This window comes from Lipomyces chichibuensis (assembly GCF_038497645.1).
Source record: "Lipomyces chichibuensis strain CBS 12929 unplaced genomic scaffold V1513scaffold_2, whole genome shotgun sequence".
Lineage (NCBI taxonomy): Eukaryota > Fungi > Ascomycota > Lipomycetes > Lipomycetales > Lipomycetaceae > Lipomyces > Lipomyces chichibuensis.
This window is the reverse complement of record NW_027117454.1, coordinates 499750-523056: the sequence shown is the minus strand read 5'-3', so window position 1 is coordinate 523056 and position 23307 is coordinate 499750. Positions and strand designations below refer to the sequence as shown.

The 23307-nt window shown below is 45.9% G+C and overlaps 12 protein-coding genes across 12 annotated transcripts; 4 read left to right on the top strand and 8 right to left on the bottom strand.

Annotated features, from left to right (window-relative positions):
• Positions 1–104: 104 nt before the first annotated feature.
• V1513DRAFT_108276 (domain found in IF2B/IF5-domain-containing protein) lies at positions 105–2036 on the bottom strand. Its single transcript, XM_066894117.1, has 2 exons — positions 1692–2036; positions 105–1639 (listed from the first exon to the last, which is right to left on the bottom strand). The coding sequence occupies exons 1-2, from the start codon at positions 1699–1701 to the stop codon at positions 417–419; spliced, it is 1233 nt and encodes a 410-aa protein (XP_066756255.1). The 5' UTR covers positions 1702–2036; the 3' UTR covers positions 105–416.
• A 700-nt stretch (positions 2037–2736) lies between these two features.
• On the top strand, positions 2737–3963 carry V1513DRAFT_429155 (SCA7, zinc-binding domain-containing protein; the record flags this gene model as incomplete). The annotated part of the gene is made up of 1 exon (XM_066896312.1): positions 2737–3963. One exon carries the CDS (start codon positions 2737–2739, stop codon positions 3961–3963), a length of 1227 nt encoding a protein of 408 aa, XP_066756254.1.
• Positions 3964–4646: 683 nt separating this feature from the next.
• On the bottom strand, positions 4647–6623 carry V1513DRAFT_436529 (Hydroxyethylthiazole kinase family-domain-containing protein). Its single transcript, XM_066896794.1, has 3 exons — positions 6279–6623; positions 6122–6215; positions 4647–6064 (listed from the first exon to the last, which is right to left on the bottom strand). Exons 1-3 carry the CDS (start codon positions 6559–6561, stop codon positions 4885–4887), a joined length of 1557 nt encoding a protein of 518 aa, XP_066756253.1. The 5' UTR covers positions 6562–6623; the 3' UTR covers positions 4647–4884.
• A 323-nt stretch (positions 6624–6946) lies between these two features.
• V1513DRAFT_436527 (RHD3/Sey1) lies at positions 6947–9819 on the bottom strand. The gene is made up of 5 exons (XM_066896793.1): positions 9714–9819; positions 9511–9654; positions 9284–9456; positions 9148–9233; positions 6947–9096 (listed from the first exon to the last, which is right to left on the bottom strand). The coding sequence occupies exons 2-5, from the start codon at positions 9627–9629 to the stop codon at positions 7051–7053; spliced, it is 2424 nt and encodes an 807-aa protein (XP_066756252.1). The 5' UTR covers positions 9630–9654; positions 9714–9819; the 3' UTR covers positions 6947–7050.
• Positions 9820–9917: 98 nt separating this feature from the next.
• V1513DRAFT_436526 (uncharacterized protein) lies at positions 9918–10900 on the top strand. Its single transcript, XM_066896792.1, has 5 exons — positions 9918–10004; positions 10062–10145; positions 10270–10330; positions 10386–10451; positions 10502–10900. The coding sequence occupies exons 1-5, from the start codon at positions 9993–9995 to the stop codon at positions 10672–10674; spliced, it is 396 nt and encodes a 131-aa protein (XP_066756251.1). The 5' UTR covers positions 9918–9992; the 3' UTR covers positions 10675–10900.
• V1513DRAFT_436519 (trafficking protein particle complex subunit 10) lies at positions 10831–15007 on the bottom strand. The gene is made up of 5 exons (XM_066896791.1): positions 14077–15007; positions 12972–14016; positions 11616–12919; positions 11201–11563; positions 10831–11150 (listed from the first exon to the last, which is right to left on the bottom strand). Exons 1-5 carry the CDS (start codon positions 14752–14754, stop codon positions 10965–10967), a joined length of 3576 nt encoding a protein of 1191 aa, XP_066756250.1. The 5' UTR covers positions 14755–15007; the 3' UTR covers positions 10831–10964.
• Positions 14908–15937, top strand: V1513DRAFT_436516 (uncharacterized protein). The gene is made up of 2 exons (XM_066896790.1): positions 14908–15649; positions 15711–15937. Exons 1-2 carry the CDS (start codon positions 15025–15027, stop codon positions 15857–15859), a joined length of 774 nt encoding a protein of 257 aa, XP_066756249.1. The 5' UTR covers positions 14908–15024; the 3' UTR covers positions 15860–15937.
• Positions 15663–17090, bottom strand: V1513DRAFT_436512 (uncharacterized protein). The gene is made up of 2 exons (XM_066896789.1): positions 16680–17090; positions 15663–16584 (listed from the first exon to the last, which is right to left on the bottom strand). The coding sequence occupies exons 1-2, from the start codon at positions 16978–16980 to the stop codon at positions 15941–15943; spliced, it is 945 nt and encodes a 314-aa protein (XP_066756248.1). The 5' UTR covers positions 16981–17090; the 3' UTR covers positions 15663–15940.
• Positions 17086–18287, bottom strand: V1513DRAFT_436510 (OSCP/delta subunit of ATPase). Its single transcript, XM_066896788.1, has 4 exons — positions 18075–18287; positions 17619–17924; positions 17357–17449; positions 17086–17299 (listed from the first exon to the last, which is right to left on the bottom strand). The coding sequence occupies exons 1-4, from the start codon at positions 18207–18209 to the stop codon at positions 17186–17188; spliced, it is 648 nt and encodes a 215-aa protein (XP_066756247.1). The 5' UTR covers positions 18210–18287; the 3' UTR covers positions 17086–17185.
• Positions 18288–19712, bottom strand: V1513DRAFT_436505 (Mob1/phocein). Its single transcript, XM_066896787.1, has 4 exons — positions 19338–19712; positions 19175–19268; positions 18987–19120; positions 18288–18933 (listed from the first exon to the last, which is right to left on the bottom strand). The coding sequence occupies exons 1-4, from the start codon at positions 19552–19554 to the stop codon at positions 18686–18688; spliced, it is 693 nt and encodes a 230-aa protein (XP_066756246.1). The 5' UTR covers positions 19555–19712; the 3' UTR covers positions 18288–18685.
• V1513DRAFT_408783 (band 7 family-domain-containing protein) lies at positions 19685–21123 on the top strand. The gene is made up of 2 exons (XM_066895684.1): positions 19685–20563; positions 20622–21123. The coding sequence occupies exons 1-2, from the start codon at positions 19898–19900 to the stop codon at positions 20880–20882; spliced, it is 927 nt and encodes a 308-aa protein (XP_066756245.1). The 5' UTR covers positions 19685–19897; the 3' UTR covers positions 20883–21123.
• V1513DRAFT_436496 (uncharacterized protein) lies at positions 21010–23160 on the bottom strand. Its single transcript, XM_066896786.1, has 3 exons — positions 22801–23160; positions 21769–22750; positions 21010–21712 (listed from the first exon to the last, which is right to left on the bottom strand). The coding sequence occupies exons 1-3, from the start codon at positions 23010–23012 to the stop codon at positions 21236–21238; spliced, it is 1671 nt and encodes a 556-aa protein (XP_066756244.1). The 5' UTR covers positions 23013–23160; the 3' UTR covers positions 21010–21235.
• Between the last annotated feature and the right edge of the window lie 147 nt (positions 23161–23307).

The window sequence follows — 23307 nt, the reverse complement described above, 5'->3', positions numbered from 1 at the left end:
TGTGTTTACTTTAGAAGCGTAAACAAAAAAGCAACTAAGAATCGTTGCCACGCCAACCGGGGGTTTAGGGTTTCACCCGCGCATATTTTACTTCAATGAATATGCTCCGCTCTTCGAGGTGTAGCTTTTCCTTACTCCCTATAAGCAGAGACGTCGTCTATAAAACAATACTTTTACGGTTCAGTAGCCCATATTACAATAAAATAGCACTTGTTACTTTTATAATCCAAAGATATGAGTCATAAATACATCTAGCTACCAGGATAAAGATCCTCCCTACAACCGCGACCCATTCACAAATTTGACTATGATTATCCTTTAACACAACAAATCCTCCAATGACAGGTATCCTTAACAAGCAACGCAAGCAAAGCTACGACATAATGAGCTTGCCCACCGCAACGCTAACGCCTGGTTTACTCGGAATCTTCTGCATCCTCTTCTACCTCGGACTCGTCCTCCGATTCAGCTTCCTCCAACCAGGTCAAAAACGGTTGAGCTGCCTTGCGAACCTTCTTGCTAATCTCCTTATCGACGTACTTCTTACTAGCTCGAGATCCCCATTTCAATATAGCATCTTCCGAGATAATGTCATAACTGTAGTACTGGTGAAGGATCTTGGGAATCGAAGAAATGAGCTCAGGATGCTCCCGGCCAATGAAGCGCTCGGTACCACCAAGGAAAGCCTTCTCATGGTTATCGCCAGCCATTAGTTTCTTCAACAATGGCACACGATCCTTGATTTGAGTGAGAATATCCTTGTCAAACAAAGTCTGAGCAAGAACCTGGAGAGTACGATGTTTGTTTTCAATTCCTAGCTCTTTAATTTTCTTAAACACCTCGACATTATTGGGCTTGGTGGACTGCTCTAGCATCCAGTTGCCAAGTTGAGAGTAGACATCGTTACCATCGGGCTCGTCGTCGTCGCCAATAGCGAAAGCTCCGACCTCGCCTTCAAGTTCCTTAACTCGCGCACGGACAGCCTCATCAGAGGTGTCGACTGCCCAGTCATCATCGTCATCCTCTTCGTCGCCAGGGGTGGCCTGCACAGGTGGAAGAGAAATTGCTTCGGCCGCAATTCGCTTGGTTAGTTCGTCGTCCGATCGCTCTCCATTCTCGGCATCGTCAGCGTCGTCGTTTTTATCCTTATCCTTATCCTTTCTGTCTTTCTTGCCCTTCTTGCCGCCAGACGTGCCCTTCTTGCCAGCACTAGCCGGAGGGTTCTTCAAAATGACACCAGAGAGTTTGTGGCTGAGATCAATAGGAGAACGCTTACCGCAAGCCTTGCAATCACGATAGAGCATCTGATCCTTAGTGATGACAATATCTGTCTCAGGATTCTTGCAGGCTTTGCAAAGTACAAACTTGTTGATGAAAATGTCAAGCAAATCTTGGAGCTTGCTGGCGTCATGTGCGCCGTTAACCATGTATCTGTCCGTAGCTTCGTTGACGGAGGTTTGGGCACCAAGCTCGAGTCCAAAGAACTTGGTGACGTACATAGGCGGCCGAGCGAGCGCACGCGCGACGTCGGCGTTATTGACGACCGCCGTCTTGATACCGTTTCCACGGCCCTCGATTTTAGAGATGATAGGAGGCATCTTATAACGATAGAAGGGATCTTGGTTGTCCCGACATATGTCTAGGTGGCAAATGAGAAACACTCACAAGCAGTCAAGCAAGACAGTACTTACTGATCGACATGGCGATATGCTGATATTAACACAGACTGTGACTACTATGGTAAAGCAAGAATTCACCTAACAAGTTGCAAGGCGAAGTAGCGAGGTACGTCAGAGGTATGACGTTTTGGCGACTTTTGGATATTGAGGGTGCGCGAGAAAGGTAGAACAAATCAGCGGCGGCGGGGTCGGCGGAGACGGACACCGAACAATGCATAAGACAGAGACGTCTGGACGAAGGGTAGACGAAATGTGCAAAGAAGCAGTCGCGTGCAGATACAGCAAAAGCGATCACAAGCGTGTGAGCGTAGGTGAAGACGAGGACGAAGTTCGGTCCGCAATGGGAAGTAAAAGAATTTAGTATGATACAAATTGTTCATTGGCGCTCAGGAATGAGCCCTAGCCCCACAACGCCACATCAACTGCGTGACAGATATGCCACCGGCTCCACGACGAATTCCACATAGTCCATAAGTATTGATTTCGATCTGCATCACAAGAGAAGATGAAACTCATGGCGCCGCTCGCATACGGACCAACTTCCCACCACCCGTAAAACAAACAGTCCATCAACTAAGTCCGTCACTGGTCCGACCAATTTTGCGCGGCATCCTACCATCCATCCGCTGTCCTCGAAAATTCACGTCCGATCTCTCGCCTGCGGTCCCGAATGGCTTTTGTGGGCACCGTCAACGGAGGTGAGTTCGCGATTTCTAGTTGATTCTCGCTGGTTAGTCACCGTGTGGCCGACGGTCTGGAGTAGGCATTATACGTGTGGCTGTGTGTGGCTGAAAGCTCGTTCGCATTTTTGCACTCTGCACGCACTAAAACGTTTCTAATTTGGAGAATTTCATTTTTGGACTATTTGCTGTTTATTCGAGTCTACGGGGTTTGGGAGCCTCGCTCACAAGACGAGGTGTTCGCTGACGCGTCGTGTGCCGTGTCAAATGTAAACAAGAGCAGGCAGTCATAGCAACCCCTGAATTAGCGCCATTAATATTTTTATCCAGAACAAAATGCCTAATGTTTTTTTTCTCCAGGTATGCAGTGTCCAACGATGGCAGACGACGAGCTCCTCAGCAAAGTATTCGGCTCAACGGGGTCGCAATCTGTTCATCTGAAGCGTCAAGTTTTCTCGCCATTGTCATCCTCAGCGTCCCAGTCATCCTCACAATCTTCCCGCTCGTCAGCGTCTTCGTTATCATCCGTTGCAGACTCAGACCCTACGTGGTTAGAGTACGCTAAAATCCTGGAGGACGAAGACAGTTCGTCTCAAACTTCCCCGCCCCGTAACTCGGACTCGCCATCTCCTTTCCTCGACGCGAGAGACAGGCAGGCGCTCTCCTCTTCCCACCCACTCACGGACAAGCTGGAATACGGCGTATGTACTAGTTGTGACAAACCGTACTTAAGGCATATCCTTGCTTCGCATATTCGTGAGTGCCTCGAGCGGGGGGCAAATAGACCACAATCACAAGTCATAAAGAAAGTACAAGATGCAGCCACAGGTAGCAAAAGCGCCAGAGACAGTATTAAGTTATCCACGACAGGACTAAACAAAGATGTTGGTGGTAGTGGTGGTAACAAAGGCAGTAGCTCTGGGGGATCTACTAATGCCAAAGGTGGCAACGGTGGTGGTGGTAGTGCCGGTGGCAGTAGCAGTAGCGGAGGTGGAGGCGACGATGGCAATGGAAATGGCGGAACAAATAATGGCAAAGGTGATAAGCCAGCAAAAAGCAAGAAAGATAAAGAATCTGCTAAGGATAAGGAAAAGGACACGGGAGAGAAAGACACAAAAACAACAACAAAGAAGCGGAAAGCTGAGACTCCGACAGCAGAGAAGCAAGTTCCGAAAAAGAAAAAGAAGCAGCCTCCGAAAGCCGCACCAAAGCCGAAAGGTCCCGTTGATGTCGAACGACAGTGCGGTGTGCCGCTACCGAACGGTGGTTTTTGCGCCCGTTCGCTCACATGCAAATCCCATTCTATGGGTGCTAAGCGAAATGTTCCTGGCAGGTCGCAACCTTATGATGTTCTACTTGCAGCATATCAAAAGAAGAACCAAATGAAGCAGGCAGCACTGACGTCTTCAGCCCAGTTAGCAGAAGATATGGAGCTTGGCAACGGCCCAGTCGACTCTGACGAAGAAGTTGAATCCGTTATGGCGGGCGTGCAAAAATCATTCCCAGTGCCAATTGAGAAGAAAGTTATAATGCCGATTAGGATTAAGAATCAATTCTTTCGAATGAGGGAGATGTTTGCTAGCGCGTTTTCGAGACAGATTTAAATATTTTGTATTATACTTGGTTATGATTTGCTTGTGGGCTATTATTGTGCGTTACGGAATGTTGTCGAATTGTTCACGGGCAAGGCGTTTTTGGCTGTACATTATGTAAATCTACTCGCTGGAGATATATGTTTGAATCCGGAACGGAGCAGTTAACTAACTACCCAAGTGTGGCATTGTATCAAGTGCGCAATTCTCAAGGCGTGCGGCGACGTTCACCACCTGCACTTAAGAATTGCGTCGCGTTACACTCTTCCTGTTCCTCTACTCCTTCCCTGCATTGTCTTTCCAGATATCCATTGCCAGGTACAAGCTGCTCATAGTTCGTTGAAGTTAGTCGAAGCGAAAATGCTCTCTGTCAAAGCGTTGGTCCGGAATAGCCACATAGCGATCTCGTTTTGACCGCCGCCGCTGTCGCCTAATCGGGCCAGCTTAGCCTCACGTTATCAGCCTTACGTGGAAAGGGCCATTTGGCAGATGTGAGAGGCCTGGCAGTGTCTCGACCTTGCATTTTTAACAGCCTGGTTAGCACCATTTACCGTACACGCGAAGAACAGGTACTGTCGTGGCAGACGCAATGATCAAATTTGTGGTCAGTAGCACTCCGGACAACAAGACCTCGTCGGCACCGAGAAATGTTACCAGCGAATCTCAAGGTGCAGTGAATTATATGACTTTTCTGTATTTTATTTACTGTGTGATAGCATTTACTTGAATAGTATGCTGTCTACTCCGTAGTGCTGTAAGCTAGTCTAAAAAATAAAAGATTTGTCTATCATTTTCCATAACATACTGTGGGTGCCGCCAACAACGAATGACACATGATTACATGCTCTATAATTTGCAATATAATCCTATCTATATGTAACCATAAAATATTGCATTTTCCCTTAACATTGCGTGTATAATAATGAGCATCGCTTACGCCTCCTCGACATATCGTTCAACTTTAGCAGCTTCCAGCCATGACACATCGCCATTCGCAGTAGCGTTAGAAAGCAAATACAATTCGTCAATTAAGGCGGCGATGAATGTTCCTGGCCCTCTAACACCCGATGCAACAGCGGCACGCTCAGCTGCAATAGTATATAGCAGAACACTGGCCACTGCAGCGAGGAACCGATCCTCTAGCGAAACAGCAACAGCTGCACCAATTATAGATCCCAAGACACAGCCAGATGCTGTTATATCCGCAAGGTACCTATGGCCATTACGGAGCACAAATGTGGTCATGCCATCCGATACCACGTCCTCCTTACCTGTCAGGACCACGATTGTCTTCTCCTTTGCCGCAAGCGCTTCGACCACGTTAGCCTTCTTTTGCAACTGAGAGTTGGATGTACTATCTACACCTCGCATCTGTGATGCCTCTCCGGCTACTGAAAATATCTCGCCCTCATTTCCTTTGATAATATCAAAATGAGAACGGTTAAGCATAGACTTCACTGCCCCTTTCCGTAATTCTGAAGCGCCCGCTGCAACGGGATCCAACACAATCGGCCGCAATTTCTTAGCATAAGCACCTGCTGCAGCCAGATATTTTTCTACCCAATCATCCGTGCCAAAGCCCATGTTGATAAGAAGTGCGCTGTTTGGAATAGCCGCGAAATCACCGAATTCTGCAACGTTCTCAGACATGGCAGGACTGGAGCCTATTGAAAGGTTGACGTTAGCCGCGAAGTTTGTAGCAACACGGTTGATGATGTTGTGCACAAACGGAGTCTCCGTCCGCACTTTAGAGATCACGGTAGGAACTTCTGCTAGAACTGAGGAGACGTCACGATTCGGAATAACGCTCATCCAGTAAGGAGGATCTCTGACTAAGCTGAGAAGTTCCTTCGAAACTGCCGTAGGATCTTTAGCGGCAATAATTGCTGAAACAACAGCAATACCATCAAGTCGACGACCTGGAACAGCGGAGAGATGAACAACGTTTCGCACAGTCTTCAGGTTGAGGGAGCCGATTGCAACGGTTGAAACATACCGCGAGACAGATGAGAGATACGAGAGAACCTTTCGAGCACCATTGATACCAATGGGGGGTTTCTTGGGCGTCTTAGTCGCAGTATCGTAGATTGCACCGATTCCAACGTAATCCACACTTGGCTGATGTTAGCAGTGAATTGAGTAAAAACACCATGGAGCGATGAAAACATACCCATCCTCGACAGCCTTAGCGGCCTCAGAGACGTAACTCACGGACATGCCGATAATTTTGTCGGGTCCAAGAAGCTTTCGTGCAGTGGCGACATCTAGTAACCAATCGACTCGTTAGCATATGCTTGTATCCCGTATTTTGATATGACATAACTGACCAATGTCTTCCTGGCCAATATGAACACCCTCTGCATCAATTGCCAGCGCAACATCTACTCTGTCGTTAATAAGCAACGGGATCCCTGCTTTTTTGGTGATCTCATGGATCGCTGTAGCTCTTTCAATGAAGTCACAAGTCTCGGCATCTTTCTCCCGTAGCTGTACGAGCGTAACGCCGCCGTCGATCGCCTTCTGTACCTGCTCTTCGAGTGTCGTGCCATTGGGCACGAGATACGGGTCGGTGACAAGGTAGAGAGAATAATCCACTTTCGGAGGCACCATTACTGTATGATCATTTATCGCATGGAACCGAAATCTGTGGCAGCTGATTAGAGTTGTTTTCCACTGGTGTCCGGGAAATGAAGCAATCTTTCATCGCGCTACAAAACCCTTGCCAAGTTAGGCGGCGATAAACTAAAAACTCAGGGGCATCACCCACAATCATCTGATGACGTCACTCATGAAGTAGCATCATCTCATCCTCAGAGGGGTCAGACAGGCGATTTCTACGTGTACTTCCCCACGGATGGCAACGCAACTTGCAGCCGACAGATGCACGACGCGTCAATTTTGAATCTGCGGTATGGATTTGCACAAACGACAACTTTAGATGAAATCCATAAGGCCCTAAATCGTCTTACGTAATTGCCGATGTATATCATATAGTTTTCACGTAGTATATTCACTGCTTTTCATGTTCCAATATGATACTATAACGTCTTACGCAAATAAATATACGTTGTTCAGTACAGTTACAGTGACTCTACAAAATTAATTAAATTTGCCCGGTGATACTTTTGACTCTTTAACCGCCAAGATATCTCCGTTCTCATCCATATCATCTAATGGAATATCAGCGTCGGTCTCAGGCGAACTTGGTTTAACCGCTGTCGCCGTAGCGTTTCCGTAGCTTGAGGCCACATCCTTAATATCCAATGCTTCCCGAAGCTTCTCCTTGCCAATAACAACAGCTTTCTCGAATGCAGCATTACCCATTGCCATTATCGGACCGATAAGGTTCAACGAGTATGCGATGTAAACGAAACCGGCAACCATGGCTAATGCGGCAAAGTAGAGCGGGTTTCGCAAAGTTGCAAGGATTTCATTCCAACCCAATGCCAAGAGTAAGATATAAAAGTACAATGGAACTTGTCTAATGCTCTCAATTGTACTTCTCTTGGCGTCAACATATATGGAATCTGCAATTCTTTTCAGATCACTCTGAATGGGAAGCTTCTGACTCTCGCTGAGGAGGATAGGGAAATTCTCGATGTCAATTTCTTCATCTCTCTCCAATGCTGGAACGACCTCTGAATCTGGAAACACAGTCTCACCGTTGGCTAGTCTAGCAGTCGCAAATAATGGTAGTAGGAGCATTGTGGACTTGAGTGACGCGCTGTAAATCTCACTAATATCGTCTGACGGCTTCCAAACGCGTGGAATGCCCTTATCGTCATACTTGAAACTATCCTCAAAGTGTTCGCGAAGACGAATCAGAATGCTGTCAGGCTTTGAAAACTCTCTCATCTTTCTATACAGAACTTTCCAAGCTTCCATCTTGATTTGATCAATTTCAATTACAACTTCGGCCGCGGTGCCGCCCAATCCCAGATCGTAGGTGACGACACCGTCTTTTTCAACTTCATAATTCGCCAAAGATTTCTCAAGGGCCTCTCTGAATGTAAGTACTATCCGATCCCAAAGGTCCTCACTTGGAGTTTTGTAAATCTTAGGAAATTTGTCATCCAAATCTGACGTGACCCTCCTTGTGATCCTGGTACCGAGCTTCTTCGCCTCCAGAGCCCGGAGACGAGACACTGCCTCTACAATATCGAACGTCAATGACTGCAATTCTGATTCGAACGACAGTAATGTGCCGGCGATCTGCGCTTCTGTCGCTGCCGCCACAAATGTGTCAAGAGTCTCGCTTTTTGCTGTTTGAATGGCATCCAAAAACAGATAATGCGGCCTACCTAACTCTGACGCAACTGAAGAGTTAAATTTCTGGAGTGCAATCTTATGTAATATTGAAACGTGATGGCTATAAATTTGAGCCAATTTTGTGTCGATCTTAGCAACTAGTTCTTTTTTTTTCACTTCGTACACCTTAGGCGTATACCTCGACGCCTGTGAGTTGTAAATTTCCAGCGCCGTAGTCCGCGCAGGTCCAATGATATCGCCTAAACCTGCGACGAGGCCGGACATCCCTTCAACCGGATTCACATCATTCTCGAATCTCTCCCAAGCCTGGGCGGCAATTTCCTCGCATCTGAACCTCGCGACTAAAACTTGTTGGGTAGGAAGATCGAGATCTTTGTTGAGTTCTATCTGCTCCCAAACATTCTGCGCATAGATAGACCAGCCGTCTGCAGGGACGTTACGGTGGTACGATTTATCGAAGACATAATTTTTGTCATGCTTTAACTCAAATCGGTGGCCAATACAATCGACCGCCTTAGTAAAAGATTGGGGCTGTAGAATCTTATGCGGCAAGGCGGTAAACTGAAGCGAAAAGAAGTCTGTGATCTTAGAATCATGTAGATGATTTGGCTTAATCAGCGAATCCCAGATGCGCTCAAGGTCTGCCGTGAGAGTTGCCGCAAGATTGTCAAGGGGAGTCACCCCAATATGATCCCGGATAACAAACAGCAACAGAGACTTGTTCGGCGAGCTGAACAGGCTGAGATTAACTTCAAACACAGTTTTCAGTAGGCCCATATTTGCACCTTGATACAGGCCAACTTGATGCTCCCAGATATTGACAATTAGTACCTCGGATGTCGCCAAAGCAAATAAAGCGGCCTTCCTCTCGAAGTCCTACATATTGGTCAGCCTAGTCGACCACACTTTATACTCGAATGTACACACTTGATCCTCGCCTCTCTCACGGCCGTCAGTACCTTCAACATCCATAACCAAAATTCTATCTTGTTTGGCCCTTGACATCCAGATACCTGTATCTCATCAGCGCTGAGTTTCAGTGTTATCTCTGTATTAGTCATACCTTTGGTAGTCTGACGTCTCTTCGTTTCGTCCATAACGTCAAATGTGGTGCCAAACAAGGCATTCAGAAGCGTACTTTTACCAGTAGATTGACTGCCGAAAACCGAGATCAGGTGGTAATTTAGTCCGGCGGACAGAAGATCAACCTTCTGAAGATACGCATTAACATTGTTCCTACACACCCAGGTCAATCCTTTAGTATATTAAGCAGGACACGAAGTAGCATACGAGAACTCCTTATCCTCATTAATAACCTGAATTTGTGAATACACCGGTGGAGGCGTAATAACTGCCACTTCCTTATTTACAGCCTCAGCAGGCTCACCGGAAGTTGCTGATGATGTCATGTCGAGATTGCGACCTATGTGCCTCCTAAGAATTCGCAGTCAGTTTGCATATATTCAATATTAAACGTCTCTGTCAGTACGCACCCCTAACTCTGGTTCCTTAGTCCAATATGTATGTTTAACTAGTCTGGTTGTGAAGATTGATGTAGACGCCTACTTGTTTATTCGGTGACTAGCAGTTTAATAAATTCTGGCCGGCATATGCTGCAAACGAATTTACCGTTCGACCATACATGTGAAGTTAGAGAGATTGCAAAATAAGGTTTGCAACCTTGCGCTTATCCGATGTCATGCCATTTCCTTGGCGAATAACCACCTAATCGCATTGCGTAGCAGCAGTCTGGACAAATTTGTGCATGTGCAATGGCGGAAGAAGTAAGTATATTACTGGCTTTTACTTGCAAATGGGAGAAATTGACTGGTATGTTGTAGCAATTTGTCGACAACGAGAGCATGGTCCGCCGTCGTCGAGCAGACTTTATTTTAACAGACAGCTCAGAAATTATTGATATCAGGTGAGAATGATAGACGTGGAATTATTGGCAATACATGTGGACTCTAATATGTGTATTAGGGGTGATTAAACGAGATTTCTGGTTGTAGTAGTTGATCTTAAAGGGCTAATAGCGGTCGCGCGATAGGCTTCCAGCGAACATACGAAGGCTCGTATTTGCGTACAGCGATGCAAGAGGTTGGTTTCTGTAAGTTCGTTCATTAAATATGCTTGTTGCGACAACAATGTTTAATTCCGTATAGCTCTTTCTCTCTTGCGAATTTTCGACATTGAGTTCTATCCCATTGGCGCTGCTTTCGCCGTAATTGGTAAGGCTTCTATCTAATTTTGCCTTTCGCGAGATAGACTGACAAACCAGGCTTCTCATTCATGATGGTTGGACTTTTCCGGAGGATAATGTCTAATCGATATATTCTGAACGACAAGCCGGCGAAATACTTTCTAACAAGTGGAACTCCAATTTTCATAATGTCCACACTTTGTATTATTTCTTACATTGCCATAATTCCGGAGATATTTAGACTCCAGTAGATTATTGGGCAAGCTAGGGTGCATGTTTGGTGATTACATTTCATGATTCGGTGTCGGGGATTTGTTAAAAGCAGAGAATTTCTAAGACTGTGGCAGTGGCCTGTAGGTAATATGGATGAATACTTCGCAGCCAGCGGGTGTTTTATGAAGAATGAAAATGATAAATATGTTGTCGTTTTCAATGTCCTGGCACAGCAATATGAAATACAATTATAATACATGCCTACGTGCTCTCCCGAAATACTTAATGCGAACACATCCTATCCAAAGATAGAAATTCATTACCGCTTTCATTCCCCAACTGCTAGCACGATATTTGACACCTCGGGCAACACAAGCACTGATTCAGCGTTATTTTTGTACTCGATCTCCGCAGTGATCTGCTCGTGTTGTCGTTGACTGGGTCGTACCTCAATTGTTGGAAGCAGAAGATTCCCATGGCGAATAGGGAGTATCATAAGCGGTAAAGTAATCGCCTACAACGGTTAGCCATATCGAAAGAAATTTGTAACCAAGGTCGAATTACCTTGTCTGAAATTATAAAATGTCCCTTCCGTTTGCCCGATACAATCCACGTATCGCTGGCTGCCATGATTTCGTAGGCGAACTCTATGTCTCCATTTTCAAACAGATCATTTTCGTTATGTGCCCAACTAGTGGAGCATTGCAACCGTAAAATCACTGGTATTGCTTGTCCAATGTAAAATACCTTATCCAAAAACGCACACGACGATAGGGACGGAGATCTCGGTGACTCTACAGGTTGCCCACTGTCCGTCGCATACTGCAACTCGACAGTGAACAGCACCTGGACTGGCGGAATTTCAACTGGGATCACAAGCTCCTTGGTGAATGCTCCCAAGATCTCTTCTTGGTCAGCAGGAACATCCTATATGCGTACATCAATATATGAATCCCAATGAAGAGCATTTTCAACATACATTGTATATGTCAGCCAATGCCTCGCTAACTACTTCACGATCAGGTAAACTTATCTGCCCCAAAATGACCTCCCACTGACTGCTCTCATATTTCCCTAGAACCAATTTATTAAGGAAGCCATAACTAGTAAGATCACATCTTAACAAGGCCTGTGCATGGTGCTCCAGAAGAAGGAGATATTTTTCCATCCCTACAGTCGCCAAATTATCACCGATAATACGTGTCAGAGTGCGCCGCATTTCATCTTCCAGCGTTCGATACTGTATCACTAACGACAATGGCTCCGAACGACCTCGTTTCTGTATATGCCTATTTCGAATCTGACTGATCCGATACGCATATGTCACTGGTTGCTTCGGGAACGCAACATAAGATTCTGCTGTTCCTCGTCCACCATGCACGACATACTGTTCGTTGCCAGTAAGCACTCCGGAGACAATACGTAGAGGAGTCGACGGACCAATACAAGAGACAGAAAATTTTGAGAATAAACTGCTCGCTTTAAATATATCCTGCACGTTCACAGCTAGCGGCAACCCAATTGAGACGTGCCGTGTGACGGACATCGAATAAAATTCCTGTGATTTTGTCTTAAATTCGATTTTCACTCGAATGTATAGCTCTTTCGTTTCTGTTTCAATGACGTAAGGTACCGTGAGGTATACGGTAGACTCTGGATTTACAGCATCGAATTCCAGTACTGGCGTCGCTTCGGTAGTATACATCACTTCAAATTTTGCCGTACCAGTGTCCTGCTTTAGCGATGCTTCCGTTTCCGACACCAGCAATCTTAGTCCACTCGAAGCGCTCCTTGCTATGACTTTCCCACTTTCAATATCATTCCATCCCGTGTGTATACCAATGAGCACTTTTTTTGGGTCATCAAGTCGCATTCGTGACGGCGTAGAGAGAGAGACATCTAAATTTCCGGGCTGTTGATATAATCGCATTCGCTGGTTCTCTAAACGCCTGTCTCCAAAATAGTCCTTGACAAGCAACAGACTGCCCATCCTGAACTCAATATTATCAATTTCATAAATACCCGGAATATCATGTGCAGAACGAAGCGTAATCGTGCTACGCCCGGGTGACAGTATGACTTCATCTGAGGAGCGGAATAATACCGTGTGCTTCATACCTGCCGGCTCTATCAACCGGACGGACACAGTGTGAACTGTCCACTCGACGTCAAAACGATTATATATTTCCATTGTAATGTAAAAACTGTCATCCCTGCTAGTTGATACCAAAATCTGTTGCGAGACAGATGTCGTGAATAGTGATGAAAGCGAAAATGTTACTTCTATCAATGTGTCAGATTAAACAAGCCAATTGATGCGAGACGTGATAGATACCATTCTCCATATCTTTACAGACGGCCTTGATTTTCTCGCATAATTCTGAAAGTTGCTGTATATTTGAATTTCCCTTGTTCGTAAGAATCTGCAAGTAGATCTTGACGTACTCTTCCTTTCGATTCAGTTTATACAGGCAGTGTGCATATATTATAAAAAGGTTCGTAGAAATTAGTTCCCACCCCTGGTTGGAGTATAGCTGCGGTAATGATGCTAGCAATTTTACTGCTTCCTCGTATTTTTGCTCCTGGTACTTAATTATTGCCATTTGCGCCCGTAGCTTATCTACAGAGCGTGTCCTATCGGCTGATTCATAATATAACCTGACGGCATCTGTAATCTCCATGTACGTAGTCATAAACGAGGTCTCATCCAATAGAATCTCTTTCAACTTCGGGTTCAGATACCTCGCGAGTTCTTCGTCCACTTCTGGAGCCACTGTATCCGTGATCAAATCTACATCCTGGAAACCAACCTTTCCAATATGCCACCCTTTTCTTGACGCAAGTCGTTCGATTGCAGATCTCGCCAGCAAAAGTACTTCAGCCCTACCTTCAGCAAATTCTCGAGTTCGTCCACTTTGGATTACTTGTGGCTGGACCTCAGTCGCATCTAAAATTTCCTGCACGACTCCATATACCCAATTGGCAACCAGATACGGATTCTTCCCGTAATAAGTCAGCATCCTGCTCGTCTCTAGTGTGAAATTTCTAGTACGAAGTAGGAAATTCGCAATACGCGCAGCGATCATTGATGGGGAAGAAGCAGATGACATGAGCATCAGGAGCAACGAAGCCTGTCGAGAAAAAAGATAGCATCTAAAATCAAATAATGAAATGTTGTTTTCAAGTATTTCATGACGGATGGAAGCGTCTTTGTCTCGAGTTAGCACCGAACCCGTCGAGCCGGGTGAGAAACCAACATTCTGAAAGTATGTCACTGTATTGTCCCTCATAAGCTGCATAAACGTTGCATCTAATTCATCGTATTGTATTAGTGCATCTTCCAAAAGGCTGACATTTTCGAAAGACAGAGCTAATCCTTCCTATGGGAACGTTAGACGTTAGAAGGAAATATATACAGAGGTAATTATGCAGGGGTATACCTTCATGACAAAAAAAGTCGCGAAATTCCATCCTGGTATACTCTTCTTCGCTTCCATTTTCTTTGCCTCCGCCTCGTACATCTTCACACGCTTTCCAAAAGCATCCAAAACGCCATCCTTGATTTTGGCCATGATTTCATTCCACACCTCGGCATTCTCATTTACTTGCGGTCCACTACTGCCGACTGTCGTATGACCAGATTTTACAAGAATGCACCTATCCTCTTTTGAACTCGTATTGAAGTCCGCACGGATTTTGTCGAAAACACCAGTCTTGAACCGCAATGCCGAATTGGAACTGTTCGACCCATTCGGGGCGTAATAGATGATCAGCCATTCGGTAGAATCCCGCTTGGATGCTACCTTCGTAGAAAACCATTCTCGAATTATTTTTCGGACACTCGCACGGTAAGTATCGTTGTCTTCGCATTTGACAAGAATAAGCTTCATATAAGGAGTGTCGAGCAATCCAGGGATTTGATGCTGCAGCGCAGCATCGTCACTGAGCGATTCCTCATGCAAGTTGACGGATAATAAAGCAATTGATCGTAATGGGCGTGGAGGATCATGCCAGTGTAAGTTACGTAGTGGTAGACGAGACTGGATGTCCTTAATGATATGAGGATAGACGCCGAACGGATCATAGTACGTTATTGAAACGGCGCTTGACACAGCCATTGTGAAAGCTTCAGTCTGTGCTTGAGGCCAAATTGTGTCAGTTGCAGGATATATTGTCCAAAATGAGTTGCATCGCGATATCTATCGCGATATCTATATTTCCAGTTTGTTAATGTGGTCGAAGATGGAGGTACAACCGAGCCGCACCAATCGCCTAAGTTACCGTCCGTCTTCGCGATGAAAAACAAATGACATCCCACATTCAGACTTAAATTAAAAAAAAGTCGCCACTTATCGATTTCTTTCGCTGATCTATCTAATCAACGTTATATGATAGTGCGTGCACACGCTCGAAAGCGCACGCGTTCACCTTCACAATCATCGTCATCCCCGGATTCATCACCAGACCAACTTGCTACCGTTGCGAAAGCCCCACAGCGACCGAAGCATAGAGGCTCGGGCATTGACACGAGCATTTTGCTAGTTGGCACAACGAAAGAGGCAAAATACGGGACAGGTGCAGCAAGTGGTACGTCGATAGCAGCCAATAGAAGATGTGGAAAGGCCGTGAAATTTATCCATCGTGACAGTCCGTCCGTAACCGAGAAGTTTGCGTACGTAATACACTTTAGTTACGACTGCCCGGCATTAATAAACACGAATAGTTCCGAATATATCGAAGCTGAAATGAAGAGGAGAAATGCCTCCGAAGAAAACGTTGAAACGGGATCTAGTCTACAGGACGTACATAACACTCTGCGTCAAAGCAATATAGACCAAGTACAATCTGTTACACATGGAAAACTATTTGAAGTGGAATCATCACACGACAGGAACACCCAGTCCAAATCGACGTCGAACAGCAAGAGGTCAGAGCAAGGGCGCAGCAAATACCATGCGAAAGATGCCTATCGGGACATAAGCCAACGCCTTCAAGACGTATTAAAGGAAAGCAGTATGTAATCTTATTTTCCAGAGAGAATTCTTAAGTAGTTCAATTAATGATTCTTTTCTAGTGTCTACTTCCTATATGACGCCTACATTTGATCGCGGTAAATCCCTCACGACGAAGCAAATTGAAGAACAACTCATTAAAGAGGAAGGAAGAACAATGACGTATGACGGTGTGCCTGTTCAAGCAAGGGTCCGCTCTCGCAAGCGCTAATATAAATTGTTGTATATAACGCCTGGTTCTATACCTGACTAGGATTGAAACGTTTATACCTGTATAAGTCTGGCAAATACATTATAATTGTGCCAATAGCTCCTTATCGAATAGATCTGAAAACCTGACACGCTGTTCAGATTTATCCCTTGTTGCACCAAGTTTACCTATCTCAATCATTTTAGAGATCAGGAGTTCGTCGCCAGGGTTCGTCGAACACTCCATCTCCGGCTCCCTCGCATACGCTATTCTTGCCGCATCCAATAACATTCGGGCAGTCAATCCCCATACTTTGTATACCAATTGTCCTCTCATACTAATGTTGTTGGGGATTATATCGCTGTCGGTCACTTTCACCGAGAAAACGTGCTGCCGTCGTCTGAGCCCACCCCAGTCCATCCAAGATCCTTTGTACCAGCCCTCTCCAACCCGCAAAAATCGTTCAAACGGCACAGTAAAGACTGCACTAACCTCTTCGTTTGTTGTAGATTGGTCAAGTTCTAACACATCGTTGATTTTGATCGGACCGTCGGATGCGTTTAGATGAGAAAGATAAGCAACGGTTGGCCGGACGACAAGCCAGTTACGGGCAAGGTGCGCCGGAAGGGTCACTATCTCCTCAAGCACGTACTTTTTGGGATCAAGCAACAGCGGAAGTCCAATTTCCTCGTATGCCTCCCGTCGCGCAGTAGAGAATTCAGACTCACTCTCTGAGTCGGCCTTGCCTACAATATGCGCCCATTTGTTAGCGGAGGATAAAAATTTCAAAATTGAGAAGAAATAGACAACTCCAACCCCGCTGATAACAATCCTTGCATACCTCCCGGAAGTGCTGCTTGACTCGAGAATGAGGACAGCGTCGGTCCGCGCATGGTCAACACCACACTGAGATCGCCAAGCGAGTTCGGATGCAGTAGGATAAGCACCGCAGCTCGCCGAGAAAGAGAGACGGTATGCCATGAAGTCGGAGATGGGGCAAATTGTCGTAGGTTTTGCAAACAATTTAATGATAGCTGGGAGAGCATTGGTAACCGTATATGACAGGCGCATAATGATTCTACCGTGGACGGAGCCTCAATTGACTTTCGTAATCGGCATCTAAGCGATAGTACATTGAACATAAATCAATTGTCGTCAAGTCTAATTGGCTACTTAAGGTATGGAAATAGGTCTTGTTACTGAGTTTCAAATGGAGTCGACGGCTCCAATTCGATGTTCCAATATAGTCAAGACCGGTTAACTGTGAAATTCGCATTTATGTTTCTATCTAAATAACACTGGTCGTGTCTGTGCTCGCCAATACATTGTAACTAATTAAAATAGCATTTAAACGGCCTCGTTGATGAGAGCATTGAGGCGGGAAATCTTGCTGGACACACTCAAATCTACAGTACGATCGCCAACCTCAACAATGAGACCACCGAGGATATCAGGGTTAACCTGACGAGGTAACATTAGCACACCTTTCACTTATCATAAAGTTTACAACCGACATACCTTATTGGAAACCTTCAACTTCTTTCCGGCGCCAACGAACTGAGACTTCGAGATGGCAGACTCGATTCGGGAGAGAATTTTCGAATCTAATGGCTGCAAGCGGAACTTGTCAGCAATAATTCACAAATAACAATGCGAGCTTAATATCAGGTCACGCTATCCACTTTCATTGCATATCCAAATGTTTCCAGTGTCGCAATAGATCCTGCAACCGACAGTTCACTCTATTGGAGCTTCGCCCGAAATTCAAAATCCATCTTACCGCAGCAGAGGTGATAGTAGCCTCAACCTCGCCATTGTACGCACTCATGAGAGTGCCAAACTTTTCGATAACCTCTGAAAGAAGACCTAATCTGTTATTTTCGGCAAGAACCGCGAGGAGGTTGGCGACTGTAGGAACGCTGACGGACTTGCTGAGAGTCTCGACGACAATCTTCTTGTCTGACGCGGAGAGAGCAGGATTGGAGAGAATTCCGGAAATGTCGGCATCTTTGTCCAAAAGAGTCTTCAAGTATGTGAGAGCCTTGCTCGTGGCGTCGAGCGAAGAGTTCTTAGCGGCGGCGGTGTACTGCAAAAGTCCAACCAATTAGCTCTTGATCGTATCGCATCAATCCAAAATGCGCAAGTCCTGTCCCAACGCCACCAAGAATAACTGTAGTGCTGGCATTGAGCAAATACAGGCCGCATTCGTGGCTGCGATTAACGATCTCGTACATACCAAAGCTGACGCGTAAGTTCCGTCGACTCCGAACAATTGCACGGGAGGAGCAGTAGAAGCTGCAGTGGCATAGGTTCGCATGAAAGTCCGACCCGAGACGGGCAAAGCGCGGAAGATAGTCCTGGCAGGGATCATGGCTGCTGAGTGGAGATGATGTGAAGCCAGAGTGTGAGGCTACGCGGAGTAGAAAATGTTAGCATTCGGAATGCCCTGCTTCCGTAGCTGTGAGCATGGCAGTACAACACAGACCAGCCAATCAACGCTCTCCATGGCCTCTTTGACCTTTTACCATGTTTGTTCCATCCAGACTACTGAAACTTCTGCGAGATACAATAGCATATTTAATTGAATATGCCAGCGTAATTCTTTCTTTCTCTACGACGACAATATCAGGTATGCATGGGGCATATATATCATCCACAGGAGCACGGCTAAGATGCCGAGAGACGGCCAGCTCAATAGATAACTTGCTAATTCAACCAATATTATTGTCTGAGACATATTGTGGAGTACCAATGAATGTGCAAAGCCAACGCCGTGGGGAAAGCATACAATCCCACCCTTTCAAGACAAAACTAAAGCCCAATCCCATCCGGTAGCGCCACAGAAGATTATTTGTTTTTGCCTTCAGTCAGCATGCGGTCTATGAAATCATTCAGTGGCCCTAAATCATCTCGCTCAATTAAATCAAATTCCTTAGCGAAGTACACAAAATGTTTGAGAGATGTGTTCAGATGTGGCTGCATTCCCAGCTGCGTTATGACTTCAAAGTGATGGCAATATATGTGTGCATAAACTCGAAATAGTCTCTTAAATACGGTCCGTATGATATGTGGGAAGTCCGATGGAAAGGGCACGCCTAATTTTGAAATTAGTACCTCTGTACCAAGTACACTTCCGAACGTGACTTACCAATCTTGGAAGGGAACACAGATTCGTTTTCAAAATAAGTCTGGACCCAGTTCATTAAATGCTCAATATAATCCGGCGCCGACAATTTGGTTGGACGCTTGAATTTGTCGCTGTCCTGCCATAGATACTCATACCTAAATATAGCGTTAATCTATTAACGTAGTAGGACCGATTACTAGGAACAATACTCATCCGTGGCCTTCATCTCTGGACATGTTTGAGGAGAGCAAAATTCAGTGACAGTTCCGTAAAGCATGTTAATTTGATTGTAGAAATCGACAGCTGCAGATAGTAGAGGTTGTCAGCAGGGACGCGAATAACTGGCATTTTTGAGTAAAACCAAGAACATACTATTAACCGCCAGCCACTCGTTCATATCTTCACCCTCTGGTAAAAGAACAGCTTGACGTAGGGAGCCTGAGCCAAGTGTAGCTTCAGCATACTGCCGAAGTTGGAACTGTGATGATCCACGACGGGCTGGGCTGGCTTTGTAGGCTTTGGACGACGACCTGCTGTTTCTGCCAAATTCGTAAGTGGGGATCTTACAGAAAAAGCCAAAAGTATACATGCAATGAGTGGAGAAATGCCATTATTTTGTGTCAGCAAGCAGTTGTGGACTGTTAATGTTGCAAGATACGTCAATGAGCGCCGCAGTGAGGTAGGGATATTGTAATTGTAGAAAGTGTTTATATGTAGCGGTGGAATTCAATGCCCGTTGCCGAAGCAACAAATCAAACCTGAGCCTGAACCGGGTACGTCGGGAACCACGCAACCAGTTCACGCGCTCTGCATTGAGCCTTCGCGCCGATAGTTTTTCTCACGCTACAAATCAGCATCACCGATCTACCCGACTCAACGTTTGCAACGCACTACCGATCTACCCGACTCAACGTTTGCAACGCACTGTCAGCATGTCAAGAAGCTCTAATCAGAACGACCCCTTTCGGAGATTTGCCCAGGCGTTGCAGGAGAGGGCCAACAGTGCAGGCGGTGGCCGTCCCCCAAAAGGTGCTGGCATTGGGGTGGCAGGGCTTGTCGTCGCTATTGCCGGCTCTTACATCATCAGCCGATCACTGTTCAACGTCGATGGTGGCCATCGCGCAATTAAGTACACCAGACTTGGAGGCGTTAAGCCGGACATCTACGCTGAAGGCACTCATCTTGTGATTCCATGGTTCGAGACACCAATTACATATGACGTAAGAGCGCGACCACGCAATGTCGCTTCACTTACCGGAACCAAGGACCTGCAGATGGTGAATATCACCTGTAGAGTCTTGTCAAGGCCAAGAGTCGATGCCCTGCCTATTATCTACCGTACGTTGGGAACCGACTACGACGAGCGGGTATTGCCTAGCATTGTGAACGAAGTTTTGAAGAGTGTTGTTGCGCAGTTCAATGCTTCTCAACTGATTACGCAGCGTGAGCGAGTTTCGAGACTCGTTCGTGAAAGTCTTGTTAAACGAGCGTATAAGTTCAATATTCTTCTTGACGATGTTTCCCTTACCCATATGACTTTCAGCCCTGAGTTTACGGCTGCCGTCGAGGCGAAGCAGATCGCTCAACAAGAAGCTCAAGTATGAATGAGTGTTTTCTACTCGTGTGTGACGACTCAGCTACTAATAAGTCTTTTAGAGAGCTGCGTTTATTGTCGACCGCGCCAGACAGGAGAAGCAGGGCATGATTGTTAAGGCGCAGGGTGAAGCTAAGTCCGCCGAACTCATCGGTGACGCCATCAAGAAGTCGAAGGATTACGTTGAACTGAAACGCCTCGACACTGCTAGGGAAATTGCAGGCATCATGAGCCGGTCAAACAACAGGATGTTACTGGACAGCCGCACTCTTCTGCTTAACGTTGCCTCTGATTCGCGGAACGAGCCATCCAGGAAGAAGTGATGTGAGAATACATCGATATATGTGCGTGGACAGTCGTAATTATAGTTCCCAATTCAGGACGAGCTCGGTAGCGCGTCGTCGGCTACGTCAGGTATTAAGCGCCGTCGGTCGGCAGGTAGGAATTCATCTCCCGTTCCATTAAGTACGATTTGTATTATGTATATAAAGTAGGGTAATATATGTCCATGTAAGTAAATATCGAAGAACCGACATATACATTGACTATAAACATATTTTCCGGCAAATATTCTCCAATAGTACAGTACCGTAAGCCTTCAGATAACGCGCATCGCCTTGCTACACTTATACGTGGCTCCTAGGCTATGCCATTAATATATATTGTTGTCGGACCGCTAGTATTTCCCTATATTCCAATTAATCAGCATTTTCTCTGACAGCTGCACCAAAATATTACCCACCGCATCCTTATTTGTTGACCACGGCTTCTTCTTTAAATTTGGGTTATTATTTCCAATGGGCTCAACTGCTTTGTTTATTGACCCCGCGTCTGTAGCGTCAACCTTATAATACACCCACCAATCCTTTGTACGCTTAAGCTTGGTCAACGTGTCCCGAAAATATTTCATCACCTCGTCCCTGGGATGAACTGCCCTTATGAAAACATCCTGCAATTTTCGCGGAATTCCGTAAAATGTAATATTTAATGGGGTATAGTATTTTGGATCACATGGTCTTGGTGGAATATCCGCTTCAGCTGGTTCCTCTGATTTCTTTTTTTTCCTCTCCTTCTTGTCCGGTGTAGGAGTCGTTCCAACTTCGGCTGGGGCGTCGGCAGCTTCTTCTGCTAACAGGAAAATAGTAGCGGACACCTAAAAAAGTTAGCTTTCTATTCCATATTCACCAACAGAATGACCGCATTATTTACCGTGCCATTTGGAAATAATTTCACTAGAGATTCCTTTGGGAACAAAAACCGATCCGTAGGGTTTTCTTTGAACTCAAACACTAAAGTCTGGTCTCTGAGAAGCTCTCTCTCCTTCTTCTTCATATCGGATTTTAGTTTAACACTAGTCCCGGAGTGACTGATAGCTTTATCCTTGCTTGTTTGAAAATATGGGACGGAAGTTGATGGATACGAGTGAGACCCAAGCCCCCGATCCACTTGCCTTGATTGAGCGATGTACACCTGAAATCTCCGAACTTCATCCACACTAGCTTTTCCTGAAGCAACAGACTTCATAAGTTCGCCAAATTGAGGGTCCTGGCGAGCAAGAGCGTGTAAACGATCAATTAGTTCCTCATTGGGATTCTTAGACGGCGGCTTGGGAGAGGATTGCGGAGGCTCCGATCTTGACGGTGGTTGATGGATTGTAGCAGGATCGTGTGGTAAACGCTCAATTCTCTGTGTTACTGGTTGGGCGGCCGTCTCGTAGGGCTCACCTGTCCCGGCTGGCGTGGACTTTTGCTCGGACTCAATTGTTGCTGCGGGGGGATCCGTCTCCCGCTCGGTGGTCTTAGAAGAAATTGCAACTGCTTGTGAAGGATTAGGACCGGCGGTAATGGGAATCGAGGCAGTCTGCACAGAAAATACATCATTCCGCACTGCAGAGCTAGCCGTGTTGCTATGTGACTTCGTGGCAATGAAATCCTCGCCGTGAGCTGGCTGTGTCAGCGCGCTAACTGGATCCTTTGGGGATGCCTCATCTTTTACAGTAAACAAGCGAAGCTCGAAAACATGAGGTCCGATCTCAGCCTTGCATTCACATAGTTTCGCCATCTTATCCCTCGCATTGTATTGGCCTTCAGCCAATTTCCGTCCTCGTTGCGGCCGCGTCCAAAATTTCTCAAACATGCATCCTGTTAACCATGTTCGGCGCGACCGTTGGAGCGAAACCGCCAACGCCTCTCTATGTCCGCATTACAATGCATTATCCACAAAAGAATTATGAATACATACGTTATGTCGAAGTCCACTGGATCATCCAATAGACCGTAATTCGCTGGTTGCTCGTGAACAAGGAGGCCGTTGCGGCAGGTCAGTGAGAAAGGAGTCTCCTCGGAGAGCATCCCCGGGTCCTGCGGGGAAATCTCTGACGAAGCGACGTCTGATTTTCGTGATGCCTCCGCGTGGCTAGAGGTATCCCTAGTATATTTCCGCTTCTTTGCCATATCGTGGCCTGGTGATTTTGTTGTTGAGCAACTGCATATATCATCGGATGAGGTGTCGAACGTGACTGATGAGACGGTGCAGTGATATTATACGCGTATGCTTCGATTGGTTGTGCCACATCAACTTGCGTCACCACTTGTCCAAAGTCAGAACAGGAATCGCTGTCTTGCCCGCCTAACTCAGCCTTGCACTTGCAATCAGCCTCTCGGTCCATCCCGAACCACGGAAGATATAGTTTACAAGCTTGTTTCGTGTAACTAATTGGATCTACTGAAAAAAACTATATTACTTCGG